The sequence below is a fragment of the Saccostrea echinata genome, unplaced genomic scaffold (genome assembly GCF_033153115.1).
Source record: "Saccostrea echinata isolate AGI-Se365-2 ecotype Australia unplaced genomic scaffold, CSIRO_AGI_Sech_v1 ptg000029l, whole genome shotgun sequence".
Taxonomy (NCBI): Eukaryota; Metazoa; Mollusca; class Bivalvia; order Ostreida; family Ostreidae; genus Saccostrea; species Saccostrea echinata.
This window is the reverse complement of record NW_026889778.1, coordinates 38284866-38298914: the sequence shown is the minus strand read 5'-3', so window position 1 is coordinate 38298914 and position 14049 is coordinate 38284866. Positions and strand designations below refer to the sequence as shown.

The window sequence follows — 14049 nt, the reverse complement described above, 5'->3', positions numbered from 1 at the left end:
TATATTTGGTAGGGCATATTGTAAAATGCATCTGGCCCTGGGGTTAGAAGGTGGTATGCTGTGAATGGCTACAAGGATGACAGATTTTGTAAAACCTACGTATCCTTTCTACCTAAAATAATTCGGTTTTATTTTGTTATTTTATAACATTCTGTTCTTTGATAAATTGTGAGAAAATATATTTAAGTATGATAATTTCCTAAAATGCACTTGCAGGTTTTATATATATTGGTACATTTATATTTTAAATGAGTTCATCTCGGGCAGAAAATAGTATTGCGAAGCCCTATATTTGTGTTTACCATACAATAAATAATGAGTTACATACTTCTTTATCATTGCTGACGAGGGTAATTGAAATTTCGTAATTATATCAAAAGTAAGTGAATCAGATAAAAAAAAAAGACAAAAAAAGATGAGTAATTTTGTATGAAAAGATTCAGAGGCAATAAAATCTCAAAATGACAAATACATGTAATAAACGTTATATATTTTCCCCTTTTTTTGTTTCTAGATTATCGGAAACACTTAACCTCCGATTCGCCTGATTATAACAACACTTTAGGTGAGTGTTTAAGTCATGTTTGTCTACTGTTCAGGGCTTTGTGACTCATAGTTATAAATTGATATTTGTACATGTACTCCATACACATACTATTGTACTTTGAAGTATATTTTGAAAATGATTGAAATATAATTGATTCATTTTTCATCAAATGATTTGTGTGAGGTAGAATGATTTTTAAGCAAAAAATTTCTAAAACAAAAAGATTGCTGTAACTTAAGCAGGGTATTCATAATAAATTGCATGTACATGTATATAACATGTTGTTGAGTTGTAAGAAAAAAAATGTATTTACATTAAACAAGACTTCTAGCACGTACTTGCATGTTACAACTTGATACTGAAAAGAATTTTTAATTATATCTTACATTCTGTCAGTTCTTTTCTTGTTAACCAGAGTTTTTGCTTAATTTGTAATCATTTGTGAGCAAGCACATCTTATTCATAAAGGATTTTTTCCCCACATATTTATATGGGAGAGGACTATATAAGTTCTTGGAATTTGTTTTCCAATCCCTTTGACATATTGTCAATAAAATATGTTCAGAAACAAAAAAAAATTTTTTTTTAGAATTTGTTCAAGATATTTTTAGCAATATTAATGTGAGTTAAAAACTTTCACTGACAAAGAAATGTAAATCAGCTAATCTTGACATTCTGATTAAAAATCACTATTTCATGTTGTCGTGGTGATCAGTTCAAATGATCAGTTTGACCTTGTGCATGAAATCGTAATATATAACACTGTGCTTCAACATTATAGCTGAAGTATACCATTGCAACATTCACAATCATACAAATCATTCCACTTTGCTGTGTAGTGCATGTAATAAAAATGTTTTGCATGGAGCACCTGCACACTGCATACAAAATTAAATATGTCCAGCTGTTCTTTGTATGGGTTGACAATTTTTTTCCAATCATTCATTATTGATTTCAAATTCTGTATATTTGTTGTCTGTTTAAGTCTAAGCTGCATTTATTATTCCTTATAAATGATTAAATATGCATAAGTAATTGTCACTTCGAACTGATATTTTTCAAAAATGAAGATGTGCGTTTTTTAATGTTTAATGGATTATTTGTTGTATGTTTGAATCTCAATTAAGCCACAGGCCTTCATATTGCTTCAATCCAACTAACATACTGGGGATATATATATATATATATATATATATATATATATATATATATATATATATATATATATATATATATAATATCCCTGGTATATCAGTTGGCTAAAAGCAATCTGAAGGCCTGTGAATTAAGCATAAGAAATGCATAGCATTGCATACTATATCATTTTCTGCTTCCTTAGAAGTTAAGATTAATGTACATGTAACAGAACACTAGAAAAAAAATGTTTATATTTGCAATGTGTTGGTTAAGATATGAATGAAATATTATGTAAGGATATTCATACAAAAGGCATTTAAAGCCCTTGAAATACTTGAAAGATTTTCTGACAAGAAGTTTTACAGAGGGTATAGAGAAATATGCATGTCAGGAAACAATTATGGCTCTTACTGTGCAACACTCCATTGACCAAAATGGAGTATAAGATGTGCTTTATCCTTTTTTTCTGACTTTGATGTAAAAGTATAAGACAAATTACTCTTAAAACGGTAGTTATGTTATGTAACACTTGACCTACTAAGGGCAAGGAAGTCTGGTTTCATAGTGATGTGGTGAGTGACTTAGGGGACATTCAGGTCATCTACATGTGTCAGAGAAGGGGGGGCCACTTAAGGGAGAGAATATCAGAGGAAGGGGCCACTTAAGGGAGTGTGAATGACCTAGCTGAGTCAGGGAGGGTGTGGTGTAGACAGATAATATTTAGTTGTGATTTATTGGTTTGAACCAATGAAAATATGTGCCCCTTTTGAGGGATTTACCGGTATCAATTTTTTGTTTTTGTTTTTTTGATTTCTGTAAAATGTAATATATTTTTATTGACATGATTAACTTTTGAAGAATTAAGGGTACAGATGAAATGAACATGTAATATATTTTCAAACATTGTAAGATTTTTTTTTTAAATCAGATTTCAGATATACATTTGTATGTATCCCTGAAATGTATAATTATAGATGTAATCATCAGGATGAATTTTCATATTAGTTTGTGATTTTTAAAGCTTTATTCATTGACATTTCCGATTTCCTGCACCCTTTTGACATTTTAAAATGAATACTTCATGATGCACTTATTAAATAAGTGCATATTTATATTACACTTCATACATGTACCGACTAAGAATTCCTCGTGTTGAAGCATGTGACACAGATTTTTAAATTTCTTGATAATTAAATTCTCCTAGAAACAGATGGTACACTGAACATGCATACACTAAGAAAATCAAAACTTTTCAAATTTGATAGATTTATATTTGTTCTTTTTTTCACTCCCACAGCTGCATTAGAGATTGTTTCTGATGTTGCAGACCATGCCAATGAGAGCATGAGACAAGGGGTCTGTATATTAATGGCTTTGGTCAACATTCAAGAAAGACTTCTGTAATTATTAAAAGGATATTTACAGACAGGATGTTACATAATTGTCGAATGTAAAGCTCTATAATGAATAGAAAATTTCCTCATAGCTTACTCTTCAAATGAACAGAATGAACAAAGTTTCAAATGTTCCTTGTAATAATTTTCTGTTTGAGAGGAAAAAAAGCATAAGATTTGTATATGTGTATAAATAATGAGGAACAAATAATGTTCTTTCAGGATCATGTTCAGAAGATGTTGGAGATCCAGAAATCTGTGGAGGGAAATTATGAAGTCATCAAGCCGGGCAGGGTATGTTTTACTTTGATCTCTGACTGCAGAGAAACACAGCGTCTGATCATTTTCCACTGAAATAGCTATAAATAACTTAACTGGAAACATACTCCATCATATACTGAGAAATCCTTTATTTTTGTGGCTGGGTATTTTTTGTTGTTTCTGTGATGTGAAGAGACCCACAAATTTATGTTCTCCACAAAATGTAGATTTTGAAATAAAAACCATTAAAGACCTCTACAACCATGAAATTCAAATCCACATGAACCAATATTTTTTCCTCAAACCACAGAAATTTTTACCCCACGTAAATCAGTGATTTTACAGTACAAGTGCGATGAAATATATCAAAATAAAAAATCCAGAGGATGACTGCACATTAAGATTTGATATGTTGATAAAAATATCATAGGTCTACAAGATTTTCACCATCAAAATTATTCTCTTTCAGACATTTCTGAAAGAAGGAGAATTGATGAAACTGTCTCGGAAAGAAATGCAACCAAGAATGTTCTTTCTGGTGAGAAATATTGAAAGATTTTCAGTGCATGAAATGTTATAGTTACTGTAGAACATTTGCAGATTGCTTTGAATTTCTGACATTTTATAAAAGTGTCATTTACATGTATTAAGATTAATAGGATTTTATTTTTCCAGTTTAATGATGTTCTGTTGTACACATCACCAATAGCAACGGGAGGCTACAAATTTAATAATGCACTGACCCTGGTGGGAATGAAAGTAAGCAAGGACAAATATTTACATTTGGTGTGGTTTTTTTTTTTTAACTAAATCAACCATGAAATTGATTTGAATGGCATTTTCGTGTATACTTATATGTAGAAATATTCACAGAGAAACTCTTGCTAAAGTGATGTCATAGTGAGCTACAGAGGCATTAATAAAAATATAAGAATATAGGGCTGCGAGAAATTCAAGCATTGAGAGTATTTTTGCTGCTTTTAAATATGTAAAATGTAAACAGAATTTTTTAAAGTTTTTTGTGAATTATTGGTGTGTAATCACACAGACTTGCACGTCGACATATTTCATGAAACTAGATGACAAGTCCTTGTGATTTACACACCAATAACACACACAAAACTTTAAAAAACATGCCTTTAATAAAAAAAAAACTCCATTCAATATACATGTAGATGCATTCAATTTACATTATATTATATTATAATTACAAATTATTTATATGATTTCAAATCCCTGATTCTTTTATAGGTAAGCAAGCCCAAGAGAGATGATCTGAAGACAGAGTTTAACATCATTAGTATACAGCGATCCTTTATGGTGGTCGCTAAGTAAGTATACATTACTAATGTGTATGTGATAAGGGAGGCTACTTGTGTGAAATATTTCAGTTAGAGGTTTTTTGTTTGAACTTAATAAGTTTAACATTATTTCTTTAAAATCAAATCTGATACAGATATGTATCTTTTTAAAAAAAAAAAAAAAATTAAACACCGTTTATCTGTGAAAGGAATATTCTCCACTGAAATTAAGTTCACATTTTGAGGTAGTACAACAATGGTGCCGAGCATCTCTTTAATCGATTGTACAAATGAAAGAACTGGAATTGAACTGAATTTTTGACTTTATGCAGAAATCAGGTGGAGAGAGACAGTTGGGTAGACACCCTACAGAAGGCTATTGATGATCAGGCTCATCGCAGAAACACATTTGAGAACGGAAAAACTGGAGGACAGGTACAGAGATTGCTCTTTTATACAGTCAAACCTCGTTAACTCAAACTTGAAGGGACCAAAATTAAACTTTGAGATATCCAAGGATTCAAGAACATAAAGAAAAAGTGGTTGGGACTGCCAAATCACTTCCACATATCCCTGGTAGTTGAGATAATGGTGTTCGAGATAACGAAGTTCAATTGTATTCTGTTATTTCCCTCAATAATATGTGCATGAATATTCCAGATTTCTAATAAATGAAATACAGTTGAACTTCAGTATCTCAAACAAGGATATCTGGAATACCATGGATATGTCGAAGTGATTGAGAAGTCCTAACCACGTATTTCTTAAGTATTTTACCCTTGATATCTCGAACCCACTGATACCTCAAAGTTTATCTTGGTCCCATCGAGTTTAATGAGGTTTGACAGTACATGTACAACTTGAAAAAAAAAAATTATCCTATTAAATTTTCTCAGTCTGGCATTGTCTTTCTGCATGCATGTTTTTCAGACAGCCCAATGTGAATCGGAACACAACGATATTTCGGTATCTGTAAAGTCATGTTTGACCTCATTTCACAGACTAAATCCTTTACTTTGTTTTTACAATTAATGAGGCACACATACATGTATTTGACAGATTTCTTTCCAAAAATTCTATTCTCAGTGAAGTGCTTTGGTTTAGAGAGAGAACTCTCAACATCACAAAATTAATAGAATTCTTTAATGCTAATTACTTGGTATCATTATTGTAATAATAACTCTGTGTGTAGTGTCTCGAATTAGTGTTTGCTTCCTTAATTTTCATAGACTTGTCTAAGTATCTCTGGGACTCGTGGGAAATGGATTTCGAGTTTCATGTCTTGTCAAATATTACTACATTTATAACTGTCAATTTATATTTTTAAAAGCACAGTAATAACTTGTATGTTAAAATTTATTAAGGTTAGGCTTTTTGTTGATGAATTGATATTAATTGCTTGTGACATACATTTTCCAGTCCTTCTATGATATCTATGACGTGAACTACGAGTTGGGTTCCAAGGCTCCGATCTGGATCCCGGACACCAGGGTTACGATGTGTATGATCTGTACATCAGAATTCTCTGTAACTTGGAGGCGCCATCACTGTAGAGCCTGTGGAAGGGTAGGGTATTTTTTCCCATTTAGAAAATAAGAAGTGTGAAAAATTTTAAACAAATTCTCACAGATATAGTACAGTCAAACCCCAATTGTCTGAGAAAAAAAAATTTCAAATATCTGAGGATTTGAGGTATTTATATTAAAAATCGAATTTGAAAAATTGATATATCCACTTATCCATGATGGTATTCGAGATATTGATGTTTGAGACATTGAAGTACAACTGTATTTAATAAGTAAATGAATCAAGGTGGATTTAACGTTTCTCTGTAAGTTTTTCTGTAATTGATTGCTTACAAATTTGTAATCACCACTCTGTGTGTAGAATGACAAATTTTACTGTGATTTTTGTCCATCTTTACCAATAGGTTGTATGCGCTAACTGCTCTGATAACAAAGCCCCCTTGGAGTACCTCAGGAACAAACCTGTCAGAGTCTGTGATGAATGTTTCGAGAAACTCAGAGAGGGTAAGTTTAAGTTTTTCACCAATGTCATCAACATTATTGGAAACCATTGGCTATAGACTGTTTCACAATAACTGAGGTACTACTCTTTTGCAGGGCAAAATGATACAGTTTAGTGAAATATGATGTAAAAGCAATTATTTACTGTGAACAAAAACTTAGCTAAACATTTTTAAAGACATTTGCAAGGTTGCTTGCTTTTGTATTGGATTTTTCAAGATCTCTTGAGCAGTGTAATGGTAAAGCAGGGTACACTTAACCCACCAAGCCACCCTTCCTTTTTTGATTTTGTCAAATCAGTGTTTTTGCAATTCTCCATATATATGTGTTTCCTATGTAAAATGTTGATAAAAAGGACCCACATAATTTTTCACCATGAGATTTTTCCAAAACCCATTTATTTCGTAAAGTTTGCGTAATATATACATTATTGTATCCTCATTTCCTCTGACATCTAGATATTTTGGTGGAAAATGCAAATATAGAAGCATGACACTGATCTACCATTTATTTTTTGAGTTACTTCCCTTAGCATACAATGAAATAGAGGTTTTGCTTTGTTTATTTTAGCATTGGATGAGAAAGAGAAAGTACATGGGATTGATGAGAAGTTCACACAAGCTCAGGATGGCTCATTTCTCAGTCTTGGGAATTTGAAGGAGAGATTTCGTCAGATCCGTCGCAGTGCCAGATTTACTCACCAACCAGCCACTAAGAGACCTAGCAGACTGCAAATTGTAAGTCGAGACAGACCAAAAGATTATATTACCTGCTTGAGAAACTCTTCAGATTATCAAGAAACAGGACTTAGAATCTTAACGATAATTGAAATTATCAGAATTATTTTTAACGAGAATTAAAATTATAAATGATCAGAAATTCTGAAGATACTGTATTTTTGAAAAAAAAATTTGACGTGCAGTTGCATGTACATGTATGTAATTATGAAAGAAGTTTGAGATTTTTAAAGAGTGATTAATGCTATGGTATAATTTCCCTCCCATGTTTTTCTAGCATGCCAATGACCCAGAAGCCACCATAAGTGGATATTTATTCAAGTGGCACAAAGAGAAAAAGTGGAAAAAGTACTGGTTCCTGATGAAGGACAATGTACTCTATACATTTAAGGCTTCTGAGGTAAGACTAAATACCAGAAATTTAGAAACATTAAGGTAAAATTCACAGGCTGTACATATGATGATTCTGAAGGTATGACTAAATAGCAGAAATTTAGAACACATTCAGCTAAAATTAATGTGTGTACGTTTGAAAATTCTGAGGGTGCAACAAAATATAAACCCATACACTTTCAACTATCACTTAAATGCACAGTACATGTACAGGTATATATAGCGTTTGTAATGTTAATATTTTTGTGTTTAGACACCATTTATTTTTAATATAATGTGAGTAGATTTAGATAATTTTTTTCCAATAGCTTTACAAGTGCACTAACAGTTATGCAGTAAAACTCGATTATAATGAACTCTCTTATAAGGAAATCTCAGTTATAATGAAGCAAAATTCAAAGTACCAGTGGATTCCTTATAACCAAGTTTTACTGTATTTGCATTAAAGTCTATTGGCATCACAATGCTTAATGCTAATATTAATTGCTTTAAATTTTTAATGCTTTTTAATGTTTTTTCCCCCCATTTCAATGGTGAGGATTTGCTTGTACAAAAGACATGTTCTTTAACAGCTGAAGTTTAAACATGTACTTAATTGTTTAGTTTGTACTTCTGGTTTGTTTGTAGGATGTGAATGCGACAGACAGTGTCAGTGTTGTGGGTTATGACATTGGAGACTACACTACGGTAATGTTTCTCATGTAGATTCTCATAGCAATGAGTGTTTAAGCTTCTGTAATATGTGGCTACTCATCTGAGGGGTTATTAGAGTACATTTACAGAGTAGAAAAAAATTGTCAGTTAAAACATGATTGAGGGTGGCAACTTTATTTCTTGAATGATTAATCTTGAGATGATTTGCATTTATAAGAAGGATGTTAATGTCTTAAGTACAATGATGTCAAATTTTTAATAAGCTAATAATTTTGCAAAAAATAGCCCTCATGGAATTATGATTGGACAAAGGGTGGGTTGTATAATTACAGGAAATATCATGATTTTTCTAAGAAATGTTTCTTGTCATCTTTTCAATTTACTTGTCATGTAAAAAAAAAAATTAGATAGCTGTAAAACAGCTTTGCAATTGTTGGGAGCAGAGTGGACTTAAAACTTGAACTGAAAATCCTTGGCAGCACATTATGTTAATAAATCTTTTATACGTATGTTTCAATGATTCCAGGTGTTTGAGGGTGTACCAGCCAACTTACTGTTTGATATGAAGCACAAGAACCAGCCACCAATGATTTTCCACTCGGAGGATGAAGCCACAACACAGAGGTAAAAATAAACACTTTATAGTGGATAGAGTTTTAGTAAAACATATTATAGAGAATAGGGAAAAGAAAGCCAGTAAAACACCTTACTTAAAAATATATATTTACATTTGCTGTGTTTCTCTCCTAAACCAACTGTGAAATTGATTTGAAAGCCATTTTTGTTGTATACTCACACGTAGAAATATACACGGTGAAACTCGTGCTAAAGTGACGTCACAATGAGGCTACAGAGACGTTAATAAAAATATGACGATTTAGAGCAGCGAAAAATTCTAACATTAAGTGTATTTTTTATGCATTTAAACATGTAAAATGTAAATACAAGGAATGATTTTAAGTTTAGTGTGAATTATTGGACGTGTGTAAATCACACAGACTTGTCACGTAAGTTTGATGGCCAATAATTATTAAATTTATGGTAGTTATAAACTTCATTGATCACCTAGAAAATTTATACTTAAGTATTTGATTTGCACTTTTCATAGAGTGATTGACTTTTACAAAAAAATTATATTTATATCTAACTCTGAGGTTTCAATTGAGATTCCTTTGGATTCTCCACAAAAATGCACATTGTTTAAGTGCATGAAGTGATTATGAATAAAATTCTTTGGTCTCTTCTTTTCTGAAAAGAAGAGACCAAAGAATTTTATTCATAATCACTTCATGAAAATTTCATGCAATGTAAAAGTTACACTAAATGATATGTTTTGACTCTAATATATAAATGTATCTTACCAGAGTTATACCCCTTCCCCTTTACATTATAAAAGAATGATTTATTTTACAGATGGCTTACTGCAATGGAGGAGGCTTCAAAACTGAAGACCTGACCATAGAGAAGGGGAGATAACTCAGAACTATAGTTGTGATTCCAATGATCTCACTACGTCTCATGGATGACTCCCATTGATGCCTTCTCACACTGGCATTGTTAGTGGTCGCAGCACCAGTGCATGATGGGAAGAAACCTGGCTGATCAAGAGTATTTTTTTAATTAAGATGGAAGGAGCTTGTCGAATCAGTATTCAGATGTTAGATGGGCCCTAGATATCTGCTCCCATCCAATAGACCAAATGGTTACGTAAAAGTCCAACTCTCTGTAAAACTAGCTAATTATTAAATGCTGCTTTTTTTTTATGTTATACTGCCTGCTTCAGATTATTTTTAGGTAGTAGGTAAACATTTTGTGATGGTGAAATACTGTAAATTTTGTGGAATTATTAGTTTAAATCTGCTACTACCTGGCAAACCGCTGTAAATGACTGCAACAGCATGTGCATTAGTTTTCCAGTAAGTGTCAAAAATGGGTTTGTAACATTCTTGAAATGAAATCGGTTGTTCAAATGAAGTAATGAATTTTGATACAACGTGTAATGAGATGCAGGTAATTTTTTTGTGGTGTGGGGGGGGGGGGGATAATCAGGCTGTTTACATGGTTAGTCACACCAAGTTCTTTGTCTGTAATAGTGCCATACATTTATACATTTACACATACATGTCTACATTAAATGTTTTTGTATGATTGTATTTATTGTATTTGTAATGAGTGTATATATATCATAGGATATAATTATTAGGCTGTCCTTTGAGCAATGTCTTCAATTTTTTGATAATTTTTTTTTTAATTGCAATACAAGAATTTTATTTCACTGATGTGATAGTAGAATGTGATTCTTTTGTTGAAAAAATTGTGCAAGAAATTTTATTTACTTCAGGAGGAGTCTTTAAAGGAGAATGCTACTTTGTACTTAGATGTAATTTAAAATGTTCTAGAAATTCTGCCTAAAAACAAGAGATTGAATATTTCTCAAGTGCCATGTTGAAAAAGTCTGCTTTTTTATCATTGCATATAGTACCGGTAAATATTAATTAATAAATCTGAGGAATAACATACATAAATAAAGTTCTGTTGACTTTTTAAGATTAGAGATTTCTTAAGAGCTTCCTTTTTGGGATGTCCTGTTGATGCGTATATTTACATATATATGCATTTATACATGTACATGTATATACGTGTATGCATTTATACTATTTCTTTATATCAAGGCAGTATTATTTTTGGACAAAAGGGTGAATTTTATCGTTATCAACTGTATTCTTGTACTGTTTAAGTTTATGGTGTTAACCTTTACTGACATAGTAAATTTTTTAATATGCTAACTGCTTTCTCTTAGTGACTTATAATTTTCATTCATACAGTGGTAGCTTGGGTCGTATATTTTTGTAAGATTTTCCATGTTTCTATTTCTTTGTTGTATGGACGAATCATGTGCAATATGAAATTGTAGTCATATATATCTGTACAATGTTTTGTTTTTTTTTTTTAGTCATTTTTGGAAAAAAAAAATGTTGTAAATATATTTACATTGTAGTGGACGTTTGCAGTGAAGTGAAAATTAATCAGCAAATTCATGTACATTTGAACTTCTGTATCTTGAATACCACAAAGTGAGTTGGAAGTCTCAACTATTTTTCTACATATGTTTTAATGGCAATATCTCAAATCCTCATATACATGTATCTCCAAGTTTTTTTTATAGCCAAAATGAGTTCGAGATACTGTATACATGGTATAATATTTGTCTCACATTCAGTCATAGTTTCATATGCTGAAATTTGCAATAAATATGGATACCCATACAGGATTGTATGATACTCACTTTCTGAATTTTTAAAATCATTTGAATTATGCAGGACAAAGGTTCCATACTTTTATTATCTGAGCTATGGCTTTTTAAGTTCACTTCACCTATTACGTCCAGTACTACTGGTAATTAATATAAGTCTTCTGAGTTAAAAAAAGAAAGTTTTTGTTATCTGAACTTTTTCTTTCAAGTCAAATCTTTTAAATTTTATTTTAGTGTTAACTGAAAGTAATAAAGAAAATACAGTGAAAATATGCAGATAATACAGTAAAACACGCTTATAACGAAGTGCCAGGGACGGGCGATTTTGCTTCATTATAAACATAATTTGTTATATCGGTATAGCTTAACAATACCTTTAAAACCAATAGGAAATGAAAATCACTTCACTATAAGCGTCTATTCATTATAAGCATGTTCGCTATAAGCGTGTTTTACTGTACACACAATTATGATCTGAATTTGCATCATTCATTGTAAAGAATCTCCGGGTGATAGGAAAATCTTAATTTTCAAGGTTTTCTTCGTCTTCTTTTATTTATTTATCTATTTTTGTTATGCTGTAGTAGATTAATGTCACAATCCAAATGAAGATATTGTTTGTATTTTAGATATATTTTATGAAAAAAAATTGTTTTTACATAAAAACACTACATATCATGCTATAAATACAACAGAAATGTATTTTATTGACCAAGAAAGAATAAATGACTTTAAGACACAAATTTATGTAATTCAATCATGTATATTTGTTTCTGCAAAATAATATTAAAAAATACTATTTCTAATAGGGGTGAAAGTGCTATGTTTTGTATACTAAGTATACAAATGTACATGTTTGTTCTTATCAGGTGAAATATGCTTACCTCCCTTACAATTGGCATTACAGTATTCATACTTTAAAAAAGGGCCAAGAATTACCTGGTATATTTCAATTAATTTCCCAAAATTGTACTTTTATTTGAAGAAAAAAATTAAAAACTTTGAGACCCCTGTTGTACATGTTGACAATAGCGTCATTACCTTAGCTAGCCTCTAGTTTGTTTAGAATCCTACTCCTAGGTGGTTATAATTAGTATGTGCTGTGTAGCTGTACATCATCTTGTTGAGGTTTTTGTTATACTGTTGTCTACAATACACGAATTTATCTTGAATTTTTAAGAATGAATGGTATGGTTTTTGTACCAAATTATCTTGTGAATGGAACCAATTAATTCATGTGTTGTATACAATTAAATTGATAGAAAAAGATAAGTGAATTTATTTTGATTCTGAATGAATTAAATAAACTGCATTTAATACTGAAAATATCTACATCTATGCCATGTTAATATTTTATTTCCAACTTGAAAAAAGGGGCATTTTGGTTTTCCTGTCTGTCATTTGGTAGACCAAGTGTTGTCCACTCAATACCTTGTGAACTCTTTGCTTGACAGACATCAAACTTGGTATACACCGGTACCCCCTAAGGAGTAGATGGCCCCTATTGATTTTTAGGTGAAAAGGTCAAGGGTCAAACTACTCTAGATGTAGAAAATAGACAGTGTATGATCAAGGTCAAAGTTTCACATCAGGTCACAGGTTGAAGCCACATCATAATGTCCAATTAATTGCCGTTTTCTTTATGTACCACAATTTGGACCCCATCATCTGATATGTGTAGAGGATGTGTTTTTGTCCCCTGCTTTCGCTAAAGCAAGGGTAAATTAAATCTCATTTGTCTGTCTGTCCGTCTGTCACTAGTCTGTCACAAAAACTTTAACCTTGGTCATAAATTATGAATGAGAAGAGATTGTCATTCCTGCGACAAGACCTTTCCAAATATACTATGATTTTTGATCCCTTGAACTTGGAAGTTTGACGTTCTTTTCAAAAATGTTATCTTTGCTTATAACTTCTGATTGAGAAAAGATAGGGCTTTCATATTTGGTATGTGCATTACCTGTGACAATACGTTTCTGAGCATGCTATGACTTTGACCCATTTACCTTCATGTTTAATCTAATTTTTAAAAGTTTTAGCTTTGGTGATTGCTTTGGAATGGGATTTGATAGGTCGTTCATATTTGTCAACTGCATTACCTGTGTTGAAATGTTTCCAAATGTACTATGATATTTGACCCCGCGAGATCACAGGACACACAGAGTCCCAGAATCTCTCTGTAAGATAAAAGTCTTTATATCAGACAAAAAGTTGTTACGTTCATGGCAACCACGGCAACATGCAATACAGATTGAAAAATAGCATTTTTAAACATGTTACTTCAAGACTTAATGTCTTAAATGCATGATAAACGTATCTGGGAAACCAACTACTAGTATCACATA

The 14049-nt window shown here is 31.5% G+C and overlaps 1 protein-coding gene across 1 annotated transcript in view; it reads left to right on the top strand.

The window, feature by feature from the left end:
- LOC133195901 (FYVE, RhoGEF and PH domain-containing protein 6-like) overlaps positions 1-13001 on the top strand; it is a 28740-nt gene extending 15739 nt beyond the window's left edge. Inside the window, exons 9-22 of the mRNA XM_061331879.1 lie at positions 515-565; positions 2982-3040; positions 3301-3372; positions 3809-3877; positions 4015-4098; positions 4591-4670; positions 4973-5075; positions 6060-6206; positions 6571-6670; positions 7238-7404; positions 7682-7804; positions 8425-8484; positions 8978-9075; positions 9865-13001. Of these exons, the coding sequence (XP_061187863.1) occupies positions 515-565; positions 2982-3040; positions 3301-3372; positions 3809-3877; positions 4015-4098; positions 4591-4670; positions 4973-5075; positions 6060-6206; positions 6571-6670; positions 7238-7404; positions 7682-7804; positions 8425-8484; positions 8978-9075; positions 9865-9907 (1256 nt within the window). The 3' untranslated portion in view covers positions 9908-13001. The remainder of the gene's footprint in view (positions 1-514; positions 566-2981; positions 3041-3300; positions 3373-3808; positions 3878-4014; positions 4099-4590; positions 4671-4972; positions 5076-6059; positions 6207-6570; positions 6671-7237; positions 7405-7681; positions 7805-8424; positions 8485-8977; positions 9076-9864) is intronic.
- The last annotated feature ends 1048 nt before the right edge of the window (positions 13002-14049 follow it).